Raw genomic sequence first — 24,142 nt, forward strand, 5'->3', positions numbered from 1 at the left:
TCTGTTTTTGGATGCAACACCAGACTGTTAAACCTAAGGGACAGTTGGCTCACAACCCACCCCTTGCCTCCTTTCTCCAGACCATAGAATCCAACTGGCGGTGTGGACGGCACAACTTGCAGAGGATCCAGTGCCGCTCTGAAAATAGTAAGGGCGTCTACTGTTTGCAATATGATGATGACAAAATTATCAGTGGCCTCCGAGACAACTCTATCAAGGTGAGTTACTGATTCTGTGTTATTTTAGAGAGATGCCCAGACGTAAGGTACTGGTGTGGCAGTCTCTGCTTCTGCTAATAGGTTTTTATCTGTTCTCAGCACCAGCAGCTCTCATGATGCACAAGAAACCAGAACCAGCACCCCCTGTCCCACCCCCCACCCCTGTCTCATCTCACCTATTCCTGAACACCTTCATATTTGGTCCTCTCTGTTCATGATATTCCCTCAGAATCACTTGTCTTGTTCCCTCAGGACATCCTCACACCTGGGAATCCAGTGGTCTTCCCACCACATTTCGTGTGTGTGTGTGTGTGTGTGTGTGTGTGTGTGTGTGTGTGTGTGTGTGTGTGTGTGTGTGTGTGTAAAATCTAGCAATTCTATCAGTGTATCCATATAACATGTGACAAACTTTGAACTGGCTTCTTATACTCAATACAGATACATTTCACCTCACTCTCCTGCTTTGTTTAGCAGTAGTTCATTACTTCTTGTTGTGAGGTAGCATTCCATGTCATTGGGTGCAGCGCTGGGAGAAGGTAAGGAATCCTGCAGAGCCCATATTCATTGCTTGTGGAAATGGAAAGTGGTCCAGTTACTTTGGAAGGCAGTTTCTTAGTAAACGCTCTTATCATATGATCCAGGGCTTATATTTCTTAGTATTTGGTCAGAGGAGTCAAAAACTTAGTCTACCCCAAAACCGGCACACATTTGCAGCAACTTTATTCATACTTGGCAGCCTGGGAATGAGCAGGTACCCTGCAGTGGGGTAACTTTTCAGCATTGAGAAGAATTTGCCTGACAAGCCCCAGAAAGACAGAGAGCTCTAAGTGAATGTCACTGAGTTAAAGAACAGGGCTGAGAAGGCCCCCACAATGGAGGGTCCAGTGTGTGCTGCTCTGGAAGAAGAGATAGAGCTCTGAAGAGTAAGGATGGAAACAAGAGCTCGGCTCTGAAAGAAGCTAGTACTCTGCTTCCATTTCCTTTCCAGAAACCAGGACCACGTGTCACCGCCTAACCCGTGTTTGTTTCCGTTTTTAAGTGCTTAGTTTAACTTTGTGTTAAAACATTTTCTTATTAAGAACTCTTGGTACTTTGTTTGGGATTTTAAGGGAACAAACACTCAATATTTTTAAAGTTTTGAAACTATAAGGGGTATGCATTTTTAAGCGATCCTCATAGAGGCTGTCATATTATTTACTAGAGAGTAAGATGACTCTATCCAGAGTTTTATTAAACTCACTTCGTCAGGCTGCTGATGGAACCAGCACAGTAGCTAAGGGCTGCTCACATAGTAAGGAAAGCTTTTCCTGCTCTTCTTGTGACTCCTGTTTGAGACTCATCTTGTTTCTTACACTCATGTGTTTCTTGATGATTCAGAGTGCAGGGTGCATGGGGATCCCTGTGTGAGTGTGTGCACTAAGTGCTGTGCTTGATCTTGTCTCTATAGATCTGGGATAAAAGCAGCTTGGAATGTTTGAAAGTGCTAACGGGACACACGGGCTCTGTCCTCTGCCTCCAGTATGATGAACGAGTCATTGTAACTGGTTCTTCAGACTCCACAGTGAGGTGAGTGCTCTAACTCTGTTCTCAGATCTCAAAGACAAAGACCTGAGGAGACAGGGATGCAGACCTTTTCAGAGATTTGCACATACATACATATCCACATGCATGCACACCTGTGGTTCTAGCCATGTTTTTTTTAACTTACCATGTATCTAGGTTCTTTTTGGTGGAGTTATGCTAAGCAGATAGAGCAGAAGGCTGTTTTGGATGTGTCCTGCTCCTCTTGCCATGTTATATAGAGGTGGCAGTAGTATGCTTTCCTGTAAATCACACTGCCTTTTGTTAACTTCCCTCCTGTTCTCAGGAGCCTGCCAGCAGAGCACAGGGGAAGAAGTCAGCAGTTGTTGAAGTGCGAAGGGTGTGGGAACGGAGAGAATCAGGCTGTTTGCAGACCCTTGGGAAAGTGAGCTCTGAGAGCCAGGGATGACACATTTTGATTACAGATATCTGCTTTAGTTCTTTCAGGCATTGACTTCATCTGTCTTGGTACCTTAGAAAACTAGGAAGTTAAATAATTTCCTGGGAGTCCCTCATTTTGAGCCCTGAGTTTAGGTGACCTGTGACTGTATTTGTAGGCATTGCAATGGTGTGGGCTTTAGTTCTTAGTTGTCAACCCTGGGCAGAGTGGAGAAATCAGTGCAGAAGGGAGCTGTGACTGGTAGTTGGGTATCAAAGATAAAAAAGGACCGTCACTGAGATCTGTTCCTGTACTCCTGGGAAAGCACACCTCCCCTTGCCTGATAGGCTTGCAGGCAGAATGACCAAATCCAAAAGAGAAAAGGGCATCCTGTTGTGAAATCTGGCTGCATTGGGGGGTGGGTGGGGGCGACCATAGGGAAGGAGGAGGAGAAGCAGCAGGTCTTCTCAGGTGACTCAGATGCCGGGAGATGATTGCTCATTCACAGGCACATTGAGGAGATGGCATAGTTGCTCATTCTACCCCTGGCTTCTATGATGTCCCCTTTGGTTACTTCTCTCGTGTCATAGTGTCAGGCTCTGTTCATCCCTGCCCACAGCAGAGCTGCTGCCCATGCCCTGGCTTGGCCTCTAGAGTACTGCTTCTGCCTCAGGTCACTGCTCAGCCTTCAGACTTGTCCTCTGGTCCGTGACAGTATCCTTTAGGATGTTGGAGCTTTTTCTAGAGACGCTATACCTGTGCACGCCATGTCTCAGGCGTCAGACAGAAAGTGCTTTGATAAAATGCCACGGCTTAGTTTTCAGATGTAAGCATGCCAGAGGCCAGTGGGAACTTTAAGCTTGAGATCACCCTGGGGTCCCCAACTGTCAGACTCCTGTTGTCACAGACTTGCTCAAAGCCTGCTGTCCTGAGGGATTGTCTTTGTCACCTGTACAAACCTGAAGACGTCTCTGAGTTAATTCCTTACTGAGCGTGAGATAAACCTGTGCAGAGCCAGATTTAACTTCTTCTTGAGAGTGCCTTAGGTTTGTCAGCATTAAGAAGGCTGCTGCCAGGGTTCTGCTGACAGCACACGCCCGGTACAGCAAGCGTGACACGAACCCACATTTAACTTCTTCTTGAGAGTGCCTTAGGTTTGTCAGCATTAAGAAGGCTGCTGCCAGGGTTCTGCTGACAGCACACGCCCGGTACAGCAAGCGTGACACGAGCCCACATTCACCTTTCCCTGGCGTTCACTCTCACAGCTTCCTGTTCTCTTCCAGAGTCTGGGATGTGAACACGGGGGAAGTTCTCAACACACTCATCCACCACAACGAAGCCGTGCTGCACTTACGCTTCTGCAACGGACTGATGGTGACTTGTTCCAAGGACCGCTCCATCGCTGTGTGGGACATGGCTTCTGCCACTGATATCACTTTACGCCGTGTCCTGGTTGGCCACCGTGCTGCTGTCAATGTAGTAGACTTTGATGATAAGTACATCGTGTCTGCCTCTGGAGACAGGACTATTAAAGTGAGTGTGTCTTCGGCCTTCAGTCTGACTGTCCCATCCCCGCAGAGCAGAGAAGGCGGAGGTGGCTCACGCCGGGTGGCAGGCTCTATCCTTTATGCATTCACATGAGATCTCCCCATTCCGCATGCTTCTGGAGCCACAGGCAAGGCAAGAAAAAGCCACTGGTCCCAGTAGAGACCAGGTGCAATTTCATGCAATGCCATAGTAGTTGCCCCGAGTGTGCTTTGTACCAGTGTAAGGAGCGTTGTACCGGTCACACCACCAGCTGCATGCTTTTCTAGGGTAGGTGTCTCGGGCTCACAAACACGACTCACACTGGTCATGTGGAGCTTAGATTTGTTTATTGACTTCCGAGAGCTGGCTGTTGTGCTGGTTAGATGCCGGAGAAAGAAGGATGAGCAAGACACGTCCCTGCCTTCAAGAAGCTCATTTGGGCAGGTGAAGGCAAACATGCAGGTGTAGACTGAGATAACCCATGGGGTGTAAGGAATTCAGTTCTCATTCCCATATCCATGTTCACCACACACACACACACACACACACACACACACACACACACACACACACACACACACACACGTTGATTCTGTGACACTTTCACACATTGTCCATGCTGATCACATCCACCCAGCTCTCCTGTCTTCACATGTTCCTGGCATCCATCATTCTACCCTCTGTCTCTGAATGTGACATTCTAGACATTTCATGTAAATGGAATCATGTGCTGTGTGGCCCTTTGTGTCTGGCTTTCTCGTGTAATACAGGGTTTAGCACAGATCAATGCTTTGTTGCTTCTGGTGGCCAAACCCATCTGCCTGGATCGCGCTTTGTTTCCCCCCTGTGCTGATGGATTATTGCTGGTTTCCCTTTTCTGGCAGTCATGAATGATGCTGCTACAAACATTTGCCATGCAGATTTGCATGTTCATTTAGTTCTCTTAATTGACTGACCGAAGGAAGCTGCCAAACGCTTTTCCAGGTTGCTGTCCTATGTTATGGTCCTGCGAGCATCAGGCTTCGTGCCGGCTTTAGGGATTTCTAATGGTTAGCACTGGACAGCTCTGTTCCTGAGAACTCACCGTACAAATCATGGCTGTGCTACATGAAACTGCAGGTGTCTGGAGGCTGAACAAATGGATTTTGTGTGCATTAACTCAGCCACATGACAACAGTCAGCACAGGAGCAGCCCCGAGAGTCAGGGACGCTTGGGCCTGATTAGAAGTCCCCTCTGTGGGGAGATTGCTCCGCATGGCACTGTCCACATTCATCACTGTCTTGATCTGAGCCATAGCCGTCCTGGGCTGCGTGGCCAATGGTGCTTGCTTGCTTGTTGGTCACTGTACCTGCTCTGGATAATGTATCTTAAGCCCACTTAAAACTTAGTTTTATATTTCGGGTGGAGTTGTAATTTTTTTTAAGATTTATTTATTTAATGTATATATGAGTACACTGTCGCTGTCTTCAGACGCACCAGAAGAGGGTATTGGATCCCATTACAGATGGTTGTGAGCCACCATGTGGTTGCTGGGAATTGAACCCAGGACCTCTGAAGAACAATCACTGTTATTAACAAGTTGTAATTTTTTAAAAAACTTTTTTTATACACTATGGAGATGAGACCCTTAACCAAATAAATGACTTTTCCTTCATTCTTTCACCTTGCTGATGCCATTCTTGGGAATACAAAAATCTCTGAATTTTGATGACATCTAGTTTGTCAATTTATTTTTGTGTTGTGTGTACTTTTGTTGTGGTACCTAAGAAACCATTGGCTAACACTAGAGGATCACAACTCTTTTGTTCCTCCCCCGTGAAGGCTGTATAACTTTAGCTCTTCCATTTAGATCTTTGATCTGTTTGAATTAAGTTTTCATATATGGCATGGGACTTGGGGTCCAACTCCATTTATTGGGAATGGGCATAGAAACAGCTGCTCGTTCTGCTGAGCTGCAAATGCTGCTGTCACTCTGAGACTGCGGCCACTGTGTGTGTCCTTATTTGGCTCACCAAGTAGTAAGTACCTGGGAGCATCTGCATCTTACAAACGGACTCACAAGAGGAGACTCTTTATGTCATTATGTGTATTCCCATACACACTAGGGTCATATGGCAAAATAAATGGTGCTATTCAAGAGACTGGTGAGAAGGGGAAGATGTGGACAGTGAGGATTTCGTGTGTCGGGGGTATTAAGTGCAACATGGGAGCTAGCGTGAAAACTAGAGACTCTTTCCTCCACAGAAAGAAAGGCCTGAACCTTGGTGAAGATCTCGGACTTTAGACTTCTTAACTCCCCTGAATTTTACTCACTTTATCACCCATGGCCAGGAAGACTGACACTGGCCAACTTGCGTTCAGCCTATCATTAACTGAGAAGAGAGTTTATGGCCAGGCATTTGGGATGATCCTTGGAGTGTGCCCTTACCTCCCTCCTGTAGCCACACTGTCTCTTAAATGCTAGGATCATGGTGCATGTGTCCCTGCCAGCTCTCTGGTGTCGTCCTAACAGCACTGCTGCCTTTCCGCAGGTGTGGAGCACGAGCACCTGTGAGTTCGTCCGCACTCTGAATGGGCACAAGCGAGGCATTGCCTGTCTGCAGTACCGGGACCGGCTTGTTGTTAGTGGATCATCAGATAATACCATCCGGTGCGTAGAGATCAGTTTATATTTACGAAAACCATTGTAGAAAACAAAAAAAAAAGTCTCTCTCTCCAGAATCAGAGCCCAGGTGTTTACACTCTGTGACTCATGCAAAGGAGAAGGCTGGATATGGCCAGTGGTTTTGTGTTTCTAAGACGATTGAGTCCAAGGCGCCCTCCTTAGGAACTGAATGACCCTGGTAGCTAGTGCGCATGAGTCATTCCTGAGCTTCATCAAGATGGGAAGACCACGCACAGGACTGGAGTCCCTGCCTGTGTGTGATCCATCTCTCTCCCTTCCTCGCTGTTCTTCCCTTTCCTGCCTCAAGTCCACATGTCCTCCAGAAAAGCTTTTCCGAGGCATTGGGCTCTGCGGATTTTCAGCTGAGACACCAGGAGAATTAATAGGTGTATAGAACTTGAGGAGGGCATGAGTCATGTGAGAGAATTTGTTTCATAAATGACTGCTTCTTATTCAAGGTTATGGGACATTGAATGTGGTGCCTGTTTAAGAGTCCTAGAGGGGCACGAAGAATTGGTCCGGTGCATCCGTTTTGATAACAAGAGGATTGTCAGTGGCGCCTATGACGGGTATGTATTTCATCTGCACGAGCATGGCTGTAGCCTTGTCAAGAACAAGATCGCTGTGTGTTAAATAGCTCTGTGAGTGCAGAACTCTATGTTAGGAAGATGAGTGGATCAGGAGAGGATGCTCAGACCTAGGAAGATGAAGTAAAGCTTGCTCAATCATGCTGTAGCCAGGCACTTGAATTCTAGCTTGTGCTGTAACCATTAACAGAAATAGAGTAGGGCCTGCAAGATGGCTCACTGGTAAAGAAAGGTGCTTGCTGCACAAGCCTGGAGATCTGAGTTCAATCCTGGGGAAGGAGAGAACTCACTCCAGAAGAGTTGTCTGTCTTGTGGCAGCACACACACACACACACACACACACACACACACACACACACACACACACACAGATTAAACTATAGGGGATTCTTTGCCTTAATTATAAATAAACCAGGAAACATTCCCTTCCCCCATGAACTTAGTAATAAAATTTCTCTTTCTCCTTTTGTTCTTAGTGACAGATGGAAACTCTAAGTCCCAGTTCTGCCTTATATGTGCTTGGTCAGCGGGGCATTAGTGTGCTAATCATTTTCTTCATTTGGAGAAAGGCATCCTGGGAGTCTCATAGTTAGGCCCCCAAGTAATTGAATTTTGTAACATAGAAATCAGTTGGAAGGTGAATTTGCAGAACCCCGAGTCTTCGCCTGTTCCTCTCCTTAGCAGTTCTATCCCTGTAAGGCTTCAGGGATTCCGGGAGGGTTTAGGTTCTTTTCTAAAATCAGATACTCAAAGTCTGAGTTCAAACACCAACATGTTGCCCGTCGGGTTTGGTTGTGCACCCTTCAAGTGCACTGTTCTGTCATGAGTATGTCCACAGTGTAGAAAATGTTAACTCTTGTTAATTCCGGTCTCCTTTTTCCTTGTAGGAAGATTAAAGTCTGGGATTTGCAGGCTGCTCTAGACCCTCGGGCCCCAGCAAGCACATTGTGTCTGCGCACCTTGGTGGTATGTGATTTGTTGGAGTGGGGCCCAGGAAAGCTTGTGTCTTGTACCATGCTTTCAGTGATTAAAAAGTGATTTTGGTCGGCCAGAGCGTAGTACATTTCCACTGCTGCAGGGTCCTCTCAGGTGGGCAGGCGCCCTCATGATTGTGCTGCATTTCTCCTGTAGCCTTGAGAGGAATGCTTAATTTAAAAAGGAAAAACCTAGAGGGCCTTTATTTGTTCCCAGAGAAAGGATGCAGCTCAGTGTCTGGGAGGCCACGCAGGAGGAGCTCCAACCTGAGCTAAATCCCAGCTCTTACTGTGTGTTAATAACCAAGTTGCTCTTCCACAGGAACACTCTGGACGTGTGTTTCGGCTGCAGTTTGATGAGTTTCAGATCATCAGCAGCTCCCACGATGACACTATTTTGATTTGGGATTTTTTAAATGTGCCTCCCAGTGCCCAGAATGAGACACGTTCTCCCTCCAGAACCTACACCTATATCTCCAGATAGCAGCCTGCACTTTGGCCCAATCTGGTGAGTGTGATCAAACCCTAGCTCTGTCTGGGCTCTTCAAGTCCCTGCTTCTGGGCTTTACCTTTCCACTGAGGTTCCTTAGTGCAGGTAAGGTCTCCATAGACTCCCAACAGAACCCTGAACATCATAGACTCTCGTGTCACCATTGAAGGTTATGTGCGTCAAAACCTGACTACCTAAATGAGTTCCTATATGGTCATAGCCACTTAACACCAAGATAGGTTTGGTCTTTCGGTTCTGTGGCTGACAGACAGATATATGTACATGCGCACGAGTACACACACATACAGGACAATCCAAGTTATTCTTCCCGTCACCACAGTCTACTCTTCACTGCCATCTCCACAAGGAGCAGCCACTCCGTTGTGCTGTGCACCTTGAAAGCTGTTCTTCATGGTGAAGAGTGACAAGCAAGTCCTTTGCGCTAGTTACAAAGCCATCCTACTATTGGTGACAGAATGTTTTGCTCACCAAGGTAGTCAGTTTTAAAGGTGAGAAGCCTGACTTGCCCACATCCCAGATACCTGTGGCTACTGGGAAGAACACTCCCACCTGGAAGATTTGCCAAGGGCGGTTGGATTCTGCGCACATCCCACTTTGTCCACTTCATGAATACCCTTACTTCTGTGACTCTATAAAGATGTGTGGTTGAATTCTCTTAATTAAAAAGCATTACTTAGCTCTTTGTAACGTTGTATTGTGTACCTTCCAGTTGATTAGAGACCAAGAAGACGCTGGGTGGTGCTGCACACATCTGTCATCTGTTTCAGAATGTCTTAGTCTAGATTCTGAGTCCCATAAACAACTCTCAAGAAGTTTACCTTGCTCAGGCTTAACACACTGTAGCCAAGCATGGACTCTGACCCATCATGTGCTTGGTTTTTCTGCCACTGCAGGCCAAAAATAGTTCTTACACTTTAAACACTTGAAAAATATCAAAAAAATCTATGTCATATAAAAATTCTGTGATATTAAAACTGCAGCCTCCATAAAATGAGTCTTGATTGGAGCTTAGCCGCACTCATTTGTTCACACGTCACCGCGCTGCTTCCGTGCCTCTGTGGCAGAACTGAGTAGTTGGGACTCACACGGCCTCTACTGTAACATGTCGGCCAGTTCCTGTGTAGCCCTTTAAGAATCAGAAATGTGCAGGAATTGGTGACTCTGTGCTGCCTCGAACATCTCAGTTTGACCAGTAGTGACAGTTGAGGACCCCCTTTCAAACTGCTGTGCAGGGTTGGGGATTTAGCTCAGTGGTAGAGCGCTTGCCTACCAAGCGTAAGGCCCTGGGTTCGGTCCCCAGCTCCGAAAAAAAAAAGAAAAAAAAAAAAAAACTGCTGTGCAACCCCAAAGGACTGGATGGCAAGATGGGCTGGTGACAGCGGCTGGGGGTGTTGGGGGGAGAGCTGTCGATTTGTTGTTCATACCCTGTCTGCCTACACAGTCATCTCCCCCACTGCTGTCTCTTGGAAGAACGTGAGTCCATTGACAAACGCACCCGCAGTCAGTACTCACTGAGTGATGCCTTCAGAGCACACGAGTCTAGAGGTTCACAGAGGGAAGACACGGAGCTCCTCACCAGGCATAGTCAGAAAAGCCAAGGGGAAGGGGAGGAGGAGGAGGTCTGACACCCCCATCTTCCCCTTTCCTTATTGAGCCTGCCCTCACGTCCTTTCCATGTCCTCTCAAGTAATGGCCATTCTCCTTTGTTCCTCAGGGTTTCCTGGTCTTGAACTACTGGCTACATGGCTATCACATGCCTAAGGGAGTTCGTTCGTTCACGGCTGAGTTTTGGGGCTGGACTTGGTTCCAGATGCTGGGTAGACACAGAGCAGCCCCACCCTCTAGCCCCGACATTTCTCACTGCACCCCAGCTCTACTTGGAGAAGGACTTCTTAGCTCACCCCTGCAAGTAGGGCAGCAGCTCATGCCCCTCCCTTCCGTGAAGACCCCAGCGCTTCCGACGCACACGTTCCCAAGAAGGACACAGCAAAGGCCGTCAGGAGAAGCCCTGCTTCTGATTTGTCGTCGCTTTGCGCCTTGGTTTGGTACTAAAAGCAGCCTTGTGTTCTTGGTGACGTGCTGGGTGCCAAACGACTACCCAGAGTCTTCAGGGCTTTTCTCTGCAGCCTCAGCTTCTCCTTAGACCGCCAGTCACAGTCACGTCGCTCCGACGACCTGCATAGGAATGTGTCGGACGGACAATGGGCAGACCTGGATTATCTTAGTATTTTTGGATTACACTTCCTTTCTGTTTCAATTTCTTTTAATTTAAAGAATAAGTGGTTATATTACCTCTCTGCACAGGTAATATAGCTATTTTCTTTATTAACTGTTCTCTGTTTCCTCTTCATCTTCTGATACTTGGTAGAATAACACCTTTATCTGAGTGCTTGCCTCCTAATTTAAAATACTGTACCCGCATGTAGATATAATGTACATAACGATTCAAGCTCAAGGTGGCTGGCCAGCCCCCTGCGCCTGAGACACTACTGTGGAGAAGGTCACACCTGACTCCAGGGTTGCTGTGCTGGCCTAGAACCTTCCTTCAGTATTCACTTGGGTTTTAGTTGTCACTGTCTTTGTGTGTGCAGTATGTGCTTTCAGATGGCACTTGAGAAGTTTCCCTTGTGTGTTTGTTGTGTGGCAACTGCAGTGGGCAGGTATCTGCAGTCTCCACACCACTGTTGTTTCCCTCATGAGTATCTTCAGAGCTGGTGCTCCCCTCCTCAGGGTGGTCATTGGCTTCTCTGTCCAACAGCCCATCATAGGGCAGTGACCCTGAGATGGTGGCCTCAGGGACGGGGCTCCTGGCTCTGGGCTCCCTGCGCTCTGATGGGCTGCTGAGTTAGAGCCTGTGGAACAGGTCAGCTGTTCAGAGCCCACACTGGGGACAAGGCACTGTGTGTGTGTGTGTGTGTGTGTGTGTGTGTGTGTGTGTGTGTGTGTGTGTGTGTGTGTGTGTGTGTGACAGCCCCAGGCCCTGTCAGCTTTGGTGACACTCATCACTTTGGTTCTCAAAGTTCCCAAGTGAGAGTGGCACACAGGCAGGAGATGGGTGACATTATTTCCCTCTTCCAAGATTAAGTTTTGATTTGCCCCTTGCCATTGTATCCAAAGATCAAGGAATGTCAGTACGGTTTTAAAGGACCAACCAGCCCTCCCTGTGAATGAAGCCTCTTCCCGTGGAAGTGCACTCTAGGAGAGAGACAGCCTCTGGGCTCCGCTGGTCCTGGCATTGTGATGCGGTGGGGTCAGTGTGTACTGGATGTGTTTACTGGGTTTGGCTTTCCTTTTTAGATTTTTAATGTTTTAGTTTTGTTTGTTTGTTTTCCCGATTAAATCATTCTCACGTGCTTCCATGTTTGTTTCTGAGAGGTGGGGGCTTAAATGTATAGAAAGTAGGCCCCAGCCCATAAGGGGTGTGAACACACCACCTCACAGCTCGTCACCCATTTGACAGGAACGCCCAGGGGAGATGAGAGGAGGGGAGGGGAGGAGGGGAGCTCTGCACAATTGGACTTTTCTGTTGTTTCTGCATGTTTAATATAGAAGTTCCTGTCGGTCCTTGGGAGATCATGGCCTTCAGATATGCACACGACCTTTGAATTGTGCCTACTAATTATAGCAGGGGACTTGGGTACCCAAGGAATTCCAGTTTCTGGGACTACAGTAGTAACTCCCAGCTGTACTCTGGACTTTATTTTGCTAACCGTAATTGAACAACTGTAAATTACTGCTATATTAATGTGTTAAAGCACTGGGGTAGTCTAATTCTAACTGGTAATTAATTATGTTTGCCAATTATCTGTTTGAAATAAATATGTGTCTGAACAGCTATTGAACCTGTTAAATTGTACAGATATTATCATGACGGCTTTGTACTGTGGAATGTGCTTAATAAAAACAAAAGTTTGACCTTTGTCCAATAAATTGCTAAGTAATGTCAATAAATGAAGACGAGTATTATGCAGTCCAGCTGACCTGGCTTCCTGGCGATTGTTAACTTCAGCTAATCCACGCCAATACGCTAAATAAAGTGTTGCAGTGCCCCGCTGTCCTGTCACATTTTTCAGAAAAGCAGTTTTGTCTTTACCAGGAATTAAGTGACATACCATCAAAGGTGGATTTTCAAAATCATCTGGTCTGTAAGGTGAAGCTGAAGGCAGTGTTTCTGGCCTGTGGAGTTCCTCACTTCCGGTTTTCCCAATAAGCTTCGAGAGCAGAGGGAGGGCTCTACCCTTGGAACTGTCCCCAGCAGAGCTGTGTCTCAGGTGAGTTCTGTAAGATAGGGAAGTGGTCCCCAAGACTTGCAGGAGAGAGGATCCTTCCTCTTGAAATGGTGTGAGTGGTGGAGCTATAGGTCTCATTAAAAACATAACAGGAATTTGGATAAGAAAATGAGTTTACAACCTGAAAAGAGTGGAGCGCTGCTTCCCCGCTTCTCCCCCTCTCCTCTCTTCCACCTCTCCTGTGTCTGCTGGGTACCAGGCTGCACTAAAGCTGCAGTTCTGGGCTGTACTACAACCCTTTCTGATGATTACTCTATGCCGTGCTTGTTCAGTGGCTCAGTGTATGGTTATAAGGTCATTTTCCCATTATAGGTGAGAGTCGAGGGTGTGTGTGTGTGTGTGTGTGTGTGTGTGTGTGTGTGTGTGTGTGGTGCCCAGTCAATTGTGGGTGGTGCCATCCCTGGGCTGGTGGTCCTGGGTACTATATAAGACAGCAGGCTGAGCAAACCCATGTGGAGCAAGTCAGTAAGCAGCATCCCTCCATGGCCTCTCCTCCACGGCCTCTGCATCAGCTCTTGCGTCCAGGTTCCTGCCCTGCTTGAGTTCCTGTCCTGACATCCTTTGGTGATGACCAGCAATGTGGCAGTGTAAGCCCAGCTTGTTTTGGACATAGTGTTTCATCCCAGCAACAGTGACCCTGACTAAGACAGGTCCTGGTCTCCTCCTGAAGCTGGTAAAGACTCCTCTCTTTCTCCTTCCCTTCTTCCTTCTTGAATGCTGCGTATCATCCCCTGCTGCTGGGAATGTGAGGGCCCTGGAGCACTCTCTGTCATCAGGGATGAGCTGCCCTGCCATCCCAGTCTGCTTGTCTCGTGATTAATAGAGATTCCAATGCCTTATGATCCCCTTCCCAGTTAGCTGCCTGGCACTCCTGGTGGGGGCCTCTGCTCCCTGTCAGACTTCATTCTGGAAGGCGTATGCCAAGGGAAGGTGACTGAGAGTGCAGAACCAGTGATGCCCGAACTGATTCCAAGGAAACCAGAAATCCGGATTGTGGACTCCTCCAACTATAAGTTGGCATTTATTTATTATTTATTTATTTATTAAGATCCATTTTTGTTTTATCTTTGAGTGTTTTGTCAGTGTCTTAAGATGTGTTGCTGTGATGAAGCACTATGACCAAAGGCAGCTTGAGGAAAGGGTTTGTTCGGTTTGTTCTCAGGTCACACTCTGTCACTGAAGGAAGTCAGGCACTGAAGCAGAAGCCATGCTCAACCGCTGCTTCCTGGCCTGCTCCTCCCAGCTCCTTCCGTTTGTTTTCTAGCACCAGGACCTTCTGCCTAGGGCGGCCCCTCCCACATCAATCTTCAGTCAAGAAAATGCCCCACAGGCCTGCCTGCAGCCACATCTTATGGAGGCGTCTTCCCAGCTGAGGCCCCCTCCTCTCAGACGGCACCAGCCTGTGGCGAGCAAAACTAGCCAGCACCGCCTGCCGGTATGTGTGTCTGTACACCAAGTCGCACGTGCCTACAGAAGCCATAAGAAAGTGTTAGGTACCGCCTTGACCTGGAGGGACAGTTGTGAGCCACCATGTGGGTGGGCGCTGGGAATTGAACCTAGGTCCTCTGCTGAGCCATCCCTCATCCTCTGGTGACTTTATTTTAAACCAACCTCACCAGCTTGGATCTTTGAACTAGTGTGTCATCATTTTTAGTGACCTACTTATAGAAGAAAGGACCAAGATAGAAGATAGGCCTTGTAGCGTTGTGCAGAGTATGCAGTAGTCACGCCAACATGTTTGGTTATGAAGAGGTATTTAACAGGAGACCAGAGGAGGAAGAAGCCAGGAGCTGGATTCTAGTCTCCCACTGCTGAGTGTTCTTGCATTAAGCTGTGTCCTGTACCCAGTACATATCCAGCTATCATAGACCATGTGGCTGCTGTAGGGTACCATGATTCGCCTGAGGATGGGGCAGTGGATTCTTTTTTGTTGTTTTGTTTTTTTTGAAATGGCCTGTGTAAGCCTAACCTGCCCTTGAACTCACAGCAGTCCTCCTGCTTCTGTTCCCTGGTGCTGGGATCCTAGGCATACCCCACAGTGCCTAACCTGGGCCCCTGACACCTTAGTTCATGGATCTAGAAACTGCTCAGACATAGCTGTGAGAAATTGCCAGGGCACACATGCGTAACTTATTTCTGGTGGATTCTCAGGGGTGGGAGTTCAGTGAATGAATGAACACGAATGGTTCCCTGTTCTCCCTCTATCTCCATTCTCCTCTCCAAAGCCGATTGGTTTTGTTCATGACTCTGGAACTTCTTTCTGGGCTGGCCTGGGAGAACCCAGAACTTAGGAGACTCAGGGTGAGGGTCTTAGGAACAGTCCAAGTCTGGCATCCTGGGGAGGCCCCTCTGCCCACCCTCAATAACCTTGAGGGCTTTATTTGTACTCCCAAATCCCAACAGCCACCACGGTCTTCAGATCTTGCTGGAGAGCATTCTCCAAGGGCCTCTCCGCTAGCAGCTGGCAGAGGACAGGGCAGCTTTGGACCCAGGACTGGAACTCTGTCATCTGTGTAGGTGCAGGTTAGCGGACAAGGACATTCATTGCTTTAGAATCTAAGCTTCCGCCACTAGAAAGCTGACACAGTGTTTTTAAGAGTGCTGTGGAAATTAAGTGGTATAACCTAAAAATAATCTAGAGTATTTTAAGAGAACCAAAGACTGAGTGGGCGTCCCAGAAGCAACTGCCTAGCATAGTGTCTGAGAGATCCATGGGTGGCGCTTAAATAGCTAAGAGTGCTCAGTCAGGGCAGAGCGGTGTCTAGGATGGCGTGAGAAGTCAGCCCATGAGCTGATGGTCCCCGGTCAGGACTGTACCCTCACAAAGGAACCCCAAGTTTGCAAGCGGGTCTAGGGTGTACATTGTGTCCTCCATGAAAAAGATGGGAGAATGCGTTGCCTAGAGTTGCTTCTGGTCCATATTGGTAGCCATAGCTGACCTCATGCTCTGCGAGTGCCATGATGCCAGCAGAGCTCACCCCAACCCCTGCAGAGGAGCCAGGCCTCAGGCTGTGTGGTCCCTTCAAGCTGACAAGACTCTCCTTGTGTCTCCTGCCTCTCTTCCACATTGTCGGCTGGCATTGTGCTTTTTTGTTTTGTTTTGTTTTTGTTTTCTTTGTTGTTGTTGTTGTTGTTGTTGTTGTTTTTTTAAATAGAGTCTCACTGTGTAGCCCTGACTGGCCCATAACTCCCTGTGTAGACCAGGCTGGCTTTGAAATCACAGAGATCCACCTGCACCAGCCTCCTGTGTGCTGAGATTAAAGACATGCACCACATCTAGCTACTGGTATTCTTTTTTTTTTTTTTAATTTTTTTATTGGATATTTTCTTTAATTACGTTTCAAATGTTATCCCCTCTCCCATTTTCCCCTCTGGAATCCCCCTACCCCTTCCCTGCTCCCCCTGCTTCTATGAGAGTGTTATCCCACCCACCACCTACTCCCTCCCATCTCCCACCCTGGCATTTCCCTACATGGGGGCACTGAGCCTTCATAGGGCCAAGGGCCCTCCACTCACTGATGCCTGATAAGGCCATCCTCTGCTGCATATGTGGCTGGAGCCATGGGTCCTTCCATGTGTATTCTTTGGTGGTTTAGTCTCTGGGAGCTCCGGGGTGGGGAAGGATCTGGTTGGTTGATATTGTTGTTCCTATGGGGTTGCAAGCCCCTTCAGCTACTTCAGTCCTTTCTTTAACTTCTCCATTGGGGACCCCATTCTCAGTCAAATGGTTGACTGTGAGCATCCACCTCTATTTGTCAGGCTCTGGCAGAGCCTCTCAGGAGACAGCTATATCAGGCTCCTGTCAGCAAGCACTTCTTGGCATCAACAATAGGACTGGGTTTGATGGCTGTATATAGGTTGGATGCCCAGATGGGGCTGTCTCTGGATGACCTTTCCCTCAGTCTCTGCTCTACACTTTGTCTCTTTTTCCTCGTGTGAATGAATATTTTGTTCTCCCTTCTAAGGACTGAAGCATCCTCTCTTTGGTTTTCCAACTTCTTGAGTTTCATGTGGTCTGTGGATTGTATCTTGGGTATTCCGAGCTTTTGGGCTAATAATCCATTTATCAGTGAATGCATACCATATGTGCTCTTTTATGATTGGGTTACCTCACTCAGGATATTTTCTAGTTCCATCCATTTGCCTAAGATTTTCATGAAGTCATTGTTTTTGATAGCTGAGTAGTATTCCATTGAGTAGATGTACCGCATTTTCTGTATCCATTCCTCTGTTGAAGGGCATCTGGGTTCTTTCCAGCTTCTGGCTATTATAAATAGGGCTGCTATGAACATAGTGGAGCATGTGTCTTTGTTATATGTTGGAGCATCTTTTAGGTATACGCCCAGAAGTGGTATAGCTGGGTCCTTAGGTAGCACTATGTCCAATTTTCTGAGGAAACTCCAGACTGATTTCCAGAGTGATTGTACCAGTTTGCAATCCCACCAACAATGGAGGAGTGTTCCTCTTTCTACGCATTCTCAACAGCATCTGTTGTCACCTGAGTTTTTTATCTTACCATTCTGACTGTTGTGAGGTGGAATCTCAGGGTTGTTTTGATTTGCATTTTCCTGATGACTAAGGATGTCTTTAGGTGCTTCTTGGCCATTTGATATTCTTCAATTGGGAATTTTTTGTTTAGCTCTGTCCCCCATTTTATTTGATTCTCTGGAGTATAACTTCTTGAGTTCTTTGTATATATTAGGTATTAGTCCTCTATTGGATGTAAGATTGGTAAAGATCTTTTCCCAATCTGTTGGTTGCCATTTTGTCCTATTGACAATTTCCTCTGCTTTACAGAAGGTATGCAATTTTATGAGGTCCATCCCATTTGTTGATTCTTAATCTGAGAGCATAAGCCATTGGTGTTCTGTTCAGGAGATTTCCACCGTGCCTATGTGTTTGAGGCTCTTCCTTACTTTCTCTTCTATTAGTTTCAGTGTATTGGGTTTTATGTGGATCCACTTGGACTTGAGCTTTGTACAAGGTGATAAGAATGGATTGATTTGCGTGGGTTCATTTTGGGGTCTTCAATTCTATTCCATTGATTTACCTGTCTGTCTCTGTACCAATACCATACCGTTTTTTATCACGGTTGCTCTGTGATACTGCTTGAGGTCAGGGATGATGATTTCCCCAGCAGTTCTTTTATTGTTGAGAATAGTTTTCGCTATCCTGGGTTTTTTGTTATTCCAAATGAATTTGCAAATTGCTCTTTCCAGCTCCATGAAGAAAGGAGTTGGGATTTTGATGGGGATTACATTGAATCTGTAGATTGCTTTTGGCAAAATGGCCATTTTTACAATATTAATCCTGCCAATCCATGAGCATGGGAGATCTTTCCATCTTCTGAGATCTTCTTTAATTTCTTTCTTCAGAGACTTGAAGTTCTTGTCATACAAATCTTTCACTTGCTTGGTTAGAGTCACACCAAGGTATTTTATATTGTTTGTGACTATTGTGAAGGGTATCAGTTCTCTAATTTTGTTCTCAGCCTGTTTTTCTTTTGAGTAGAGGAAGGCTACTGATTTGTTTGAGCTAATTTTTTATCCAGCCACTTTGCTGAAAGTGTTTATCAGCTTTAGTAGTTCTCTGGTGGAACTTTTGGGGTCACTTAAGTATACTATCATATCATCTGCATATAGTGATATTTTGACTTCTTCCTTTCCAAATTGTATCCTTTTGACCTCTTTTTGTTGTCTAATTGCTCTGGCTAGGACTTCAAGTACTATATTGAATAAGTAGGGAGAGAGTGGGCAGCCTTCTCTAGTCCCCTGATTTTAGTGGGATTGTGTCAAGTTTCTCTCCATTAAGTTTGATGTTGGCTACTGGTTTGCTGTATATTGCTTTTACTATGTTTAGTTTTGGGCCTTGAATTCCTGATCTTTCCAGGGCTTTTGACATGAAGGGGTGTTGAATTTTGTCAAATGCTTTCTCAGCATCTAATGGGGTGATCGTGTGGTTTTTTTATTTGAGTTTGTTTATATAGTGGATTATGTTGATGGATTTCGTATACTGAACCATCCCTGCATCCCTGGGATGAAGCCTACTTGATCATGATGGATAATCGTTTTGATGTGATCTTGGATTCGGTTTGTAGGAATTTTCTTGCATAGTTTTGCATCAGTGTTCATAAGGGAGATTGGCCTGAAGTTCTCTTTCTTTGTTGGGTCTTTGTGAAGTTTAGGCATAATTGTGCCTTCATAGAACAAATTGGGCAGTGTACCTTCTGTTTCTATGGCATTCATTCTTGATCAGTAATAATGTGTGTGATGTGCTTGGGCCAACACTCAGGTGTGATTGAAAACAAAGGTGGGCTGCTTAGTCATCAGGCTCTGGGCTAAGCTATTGAGCTGGGTGTCTACTGTCCCAATTCAGAAGGTTGCTGAAGTCTGGAATACAAACACAGGATGTGTCAGGGGTGGGGTAAGATGGGGTGGGGGCTTGGGTGGGTATTAAGGACCTAGGAACAATGAGACTTAACCTATGGTGGGAGGCAGAGCAGGTGGCAAGGCTCACTCCCATATTTGGTGTGTATCTTCCCTGCATCATTAAGGGGCACTGTTACAGAAAGGGGGACATAGCCCCCTCCTCTCAGGAGGTTTGTGGTCCCCCTGTTCCTTGTCCCAGGCTGCTGAAACACATGGTATGACAAGACGATTAAGAGCTGTGAAGGGCAGGGGTTGGAGGAGGGTTGGGTCAGCTAAGTCAAGACCTCAGTGGTAAGGGTCCAGATACAAGCTGAGTCAAGAAAAGATGTCCCTGATGAGGCTGTGGAGATGCAAAGGCCCTAAGGTGGAAACTTCCAGAGTGGGCATCCAGACTGCTAAATAAGAGAAAAAACCACCAGGGTGGGGCCGGGGTTGGGCAGGTAAAGCTTTGGGGTTTGAATGCTGGAGGTATCCAGAATAGCACTGACCTGAGAGCTGTCTAGAAAGGGGGCTCTTGGTGGCTTCTGAGCCTGGATGGACACGGACATGGCTTAGGGGGCAGGGTAAAGGATACGCCATGGTACAGACAGAACCAGAATGCAGGCGTCTCACGGGAGCGGTGCCTGTCTGCTGTTCACACACTGGACACCTAATCCTGCCTCACACTGCTTCCAGCCTCCTGCCTCTCCCTGGCTCTTGCTGGCTGGCTCCCTCCTTGGGAATGTTCCTGAGGCCCATCTGCACAAACAGCCCAGGGCCAGGTCTGCACCTCAGGAATGGGAGATAAAAGGGGCCGTGGGGACTTTTCCACCAAAGGCAAAGGCAGTTTGCAGAATGGGCTGTGAGCTTTTGTTTCAGGAAATTTCATCATGTCTCCAAGAACAGGGTTGGAGGGAGGGAAAGAAGGAGGGAGAGAAGGAGAGAGGGAGGGGGGTTAGCGTGTGGGGGGAATTGGTCTCAGACTTCCTTGCCCCTTTTCATGTTGGTAACACAGGTGGCCCAGGTCAACCTCAGGTCAGCGACAGTTGGCTCTTTAGTGCCCCTCTGTGAATACCTCATTTCTGTAATAGTTTTCCCTTTAAAAACAGCTCTGCCTTCTTTGGCAGATGGTGACATTCCATTAGCATATGGAATATTTTTCAAAACACATCCGAAAGTGTGTCTCTTATGGAGGAGTCTGCGTAAAACCATGTGTGTGCTTGAAAAAGTGCTTTGGAGCCACTTGGCATGGAAAGGAAGGCCACACTCCCCTGTCTGGGCACCATCCTCTCTGGCCCTCACCTGAACTGAGACGCTGTCCGCCCCCGAGGGTCACCTGCCAGCTCTGCAGAGCAGGCATGGCCACCTTACACAGCTAGAAAGGAAATAGAGGACAAAGAGCATAGCCGGTAGCTGGCAGCATTGTGGGTGTGACCTACAGTGTTCAGTTCTGATCAGTCTGGGAGTCTGGGAGCAGCTACGCTGTCACCTTCCAGCTGAAACTCATCTGTCACACAGGGCCAACCAATCTCTTGCATACACAAGTGAGATCAGGGCACTTCCCTGCCAATACTCCAGTGGCTACCACCGTCCTCAGACTCTCACAGGAACTCCTTGCTGTGGGCTGTGCAATTTCAGGATTCTCTTCCCTATATAGGCTGCAGAAGTGTTCTCCACCTCTGTTCCTGCCCCAGGACTTTTTCATGTGCTATTTCTCTGCCTAACACCCAGTTCCCTCAGCTGTGTACATGGATGCTTCTTCCTCATTCAAGCCTCAGCTTTAAAGCCTTCTCCTTAGAGGGATAGTCTCTGAGCAAGAAATTCATGAGTTCAGTGTGCTGTCTGTTGCCACAGAGACCCATCTAGCAGGTCATCTAAATGCTCCTTGTCACCATCCAGCACATTCTGTGTGACTTTAGGTTCAAGTCCTACTAAAGACTCTTCCTTCCTTCTTTCCTCCCTCCCTCCTTCCCTCCCTCCCTCCCTTCTTTCCTTTCTTTCTTTTTGGTTTTAGGGACAGGGTTTTTCTCTGTAGCCTCGGCTGTCCTAGAACTCACTCTGTAAACCAGGCTGGCTTTGAACTCAAGATCTCTGCTTGTGTCCGCCTCCCAGTACTGGGATTAAAGGCATGTGCCACCACCACCACCTGGCTTCAAGATATATTTCTTGTAGGCCTACTACGTGCCACATACAGAGCTGGGGCGGGTCAAAACCAATATCCCTGACCTCATGACACCTACCTCATGACTAAGGAAGGCAGACAATGCATTGCAGTAGTCTCTTGCTATCTTCAGGTGATGATTCTAGGACCTCTCAGGTACCAACATCCTGGCATACTCAGACCCACCCTGTAAAACAGCTTAGATAAACCTGCCATTGTCCCATGGACCACCATTCATCTATGAATTCTTATGGCTGTGGACGGCACTGCTAAGCACGTAGTAATGAGGTGCCCGCGCAGACAGGTCCCCTCTTGAATCTCACATCAAGCGGTTGGACCTGTGGGTGCATACCCTGTGACTTCAGAGGCCCAACTATTTACAGCTCTGTGTAACTGACCTTACTAGCCAGAAGCATGACCTTGAAGACAAGACCTTCATTTGTCTTCAGAGGTGGGGCGTAAGGCATTGGAGTTAGCTAGAGGATAGATGGTACCCACATTTGATAAACAGCCTGACGACATAGGCATTGAGGATATTCTGCTAGTGGGACAGCAAATGTCCGATTCTAGGCTGCTGTTGGCTAATTTTCCCATCTGCTCCAGTGTCCTTAGAAACTACCATTGACTGCTCATTTTGCAGATGGGTAAGTGAAGTCTCAGAGACAGGAGAAATGAGTCGACTGATCCCTTAAGTGTTTGTGTCTGAGACACAGGGTCAGGGTATCATTTACCTCTCTCTTGGTACCCTTCCTGAGAGAAACAGCTTTGTATTTGACTCCATTGTGGTCTAGCCTGCTTTGGGAACAGGCTTGCTGACCTTCTTCATGACTTCTAGCTGCTCAGGAAGAAGGGGGCTGGTGGGAAAAAGAGCTCCTTGATCAAAGCTCACTTTGCAAATGGGACTTACAAGTTCTCCATACCCAAAAACATCAAGGTTTAGAATCTCGAAATCTCGTCTAACATCACAATGCAAGTTCAAAAGGATGAAAAGCAAGATGTTTTATACTTTAAGGCATTTGGATGATAATGATTAATTGATGATGGTGGTGCTAGGATGACTGGAATAATGGTGGTGGTGATTGTGGCGATAATGGTCATCATGGGTTGGACCTAAAATCCCCCACCCCCAGTCTTCCATGTTTGAACACTCGGTTGCTAGCTGGTGGTTATATGAGAAGGTTGTTGAACTGTGGTGGTTTGAATAGGTTCAGCCCCCACAGACTTGTGTGTCCAAATGCTCAGCCTGTAGGGAGTGGCACTATTATGAGGTGGAAGAAGTCTGTCACTGTCAAGGTGGGCTTTGAGGTCTCCAGTGCTCAAGCTAGGCCTAGTGTGGCATTCATGTCTGCTGCCTGTGGATCCAGATGCAGAACTCTCAGCTCCTTCTCCAATACCTTGTCTGCCTGCAGGCTGCCATGCTTCCCGCCATGATGATAATGGACTAAACCTCTGAAATTGTAAACCAGCCCCAATGAAATGTTGTCCTTTATAAGAGTTCTCATGGCCATGGTGTTTCTCCACAGCAACCCTAACTAAGCTCATGGGGTCTGGCTGGTAGGTGTGCGGCATTTGAATGGGCTTTGAGCATTACAGGGCTGACTCCATTCCTTGTCTTTCTGTGTCTTGATTGGACAAGATACAGCAAGCGGTGCTACAAGATCTTAGTGCCACGGATGGACCCCAGGCACTGTGCTTCCCTGCCATGATGGATTGAATGCTGTATAAACCAACCAACCTTCCCTCTTAAGTTGTGCATGTCAGAGATGACTCAATCACACATCGATAAGGGAGAGGACTCATGCAGTGATGATTAGTGATAATTGTGATGACGGTGGTGCTGCTGCTTGTGGTGACTGTGTTGGTGACAATGGCGGCAGTAATGACAGGGGTGGTGATGACAACAATGATGAAGATGATAGGGTTTCTGCTGCTGCTGCTGCTGCTGCTGGTGGTGTTGCTCATGGTGATGTAGCTGCTGATACTGAAGATTAAGAACTGAAAGGCACAGTTAAGGCTTTGGAGCTATCAAGGCACCTTCTGTGTTCCACATGCACGCCTTCCTCACCTGGGATCACAGAGTGGTCAAGGATGCTGTTGATATCAGCATGGGCCGAGACTGAGTCCTGATCCTGTCACTGAGTGGCTGAGTGACTTTATGCGAGTTACATGACCCTGGTGGGGGGTCATAAGCATTTTTGTGAATCTATAGGAAGGGATGTGCGTGAGGTGAGGAGTCTTGTGTCAGCCTGTAGTTGTCACTGAGCAGACAGAGTCCTCTGTATCCTTGTGAAGCTGCAGCATAAGGCCTTGTGCACCCCTGAACTCACAGTCCTTGGTGGAAGGGTCTTGAAGCTACTTCAAACCCTAGTCCCTCAACTTCTTATCCATGCAACCTGGAGGAGTTCTGCCTCTCTTCGAGGAACCCCTTTGGCCAAGTGGGTAGGTGTGAGGTTAATACCTCCCTTGCAGGCTTTTGGTGGCCTGGAGATGCTGTGAGCCACTCGGCAAGCAGTAGATCTGTGACCAAGTGATGCATATGGAGACTTGGCCCATGTCCAAACCAGGCTAACCTCAGGGAAGTTAGTTAGTGTCTGTAGTGGTTTGAATCAGTTTGGCCCCAATAGACTCATGTATTTGAATGCTTGGCCCACAGGGAGTGACACTATTAGGAGGTGAGTCCTTGTTAGAATAGGCATAGCCTTGTTGGAGGAAATGTGTCACTGTGGGGGTGGGCATTGAGGACTCCTGTTGCTCAAGCTCCACCCAGGACAGAAGAGAGGTTTTTCTTGTGGAGGAGCCTGTAGAGTCTTCTGGCTGCCTTCGGATGGGGATGTAGAACTTT

The 24,142-nt window shown here is 47.3% G+C and overlaps 1 protein-coding gene across 10 annotated transcripts in view; it reads left to right on the forward strand.

Annotated features, from left to right (window-relative positions):
- Positions 1-12,496, forward strand: part of Fbxw11 (F-box and WD repeat domain containing 11) — a 96,623-nt gene extending 84,127 nt beyond the window's left edge. For all 10 annotated transcript variants that reach the window (XM_032914072.1, XM_032914081.1, XM_032914073.1 and 7 more), the window contains 8 exons: positions 81-218; positions 1,666-1,784; positions 3,462-3,711; positions 6,238-6,356; positions 6,830-6,940; positions 7,846-7,924; positions 8,255-8,440; positions 10,158-12,496. In XM_032914072.1, the coding sequence (XP_032769963.1) occupies positions 81-218; positions 1,666-1,784; positions 3,462-3,711; positions 6,238-6,356; positions 6,830-6,940; positions 7,846-7,924; positions 8,255-8,416 (978 nt within the window). In that variant the 3' untranslated portion in view covers positions 8,417-8,440; positions 10,158-12,496. The remainder of the gene's footprint in view (positions 1-80; positions 219-1,665; positions 1,785-3,461; positions 3,712-6,237; positions 6,357-6,829; positions 6,941-7,845; positions 7,925-8,254; positions 8,441-10,157) is intronic.
- The last annotated feature ends 11,646 nt before the right edge of the window (positions 12,497-24,142 follow it).

Source organism: Rattus rattus, chromosome 9 (assembly GCF_011064425.1).
Source record: "Rattus rattus isolate New Zealand chromosome 9, Rrattus_CSIRO_v1, whole genome shotgun sequence".
NCBI classification, from domain to species: Eukaryota; Metazoa; Chordata; class Mammalia; order Rodentia; family Muridae; genus Rattus; species Rattus rattus.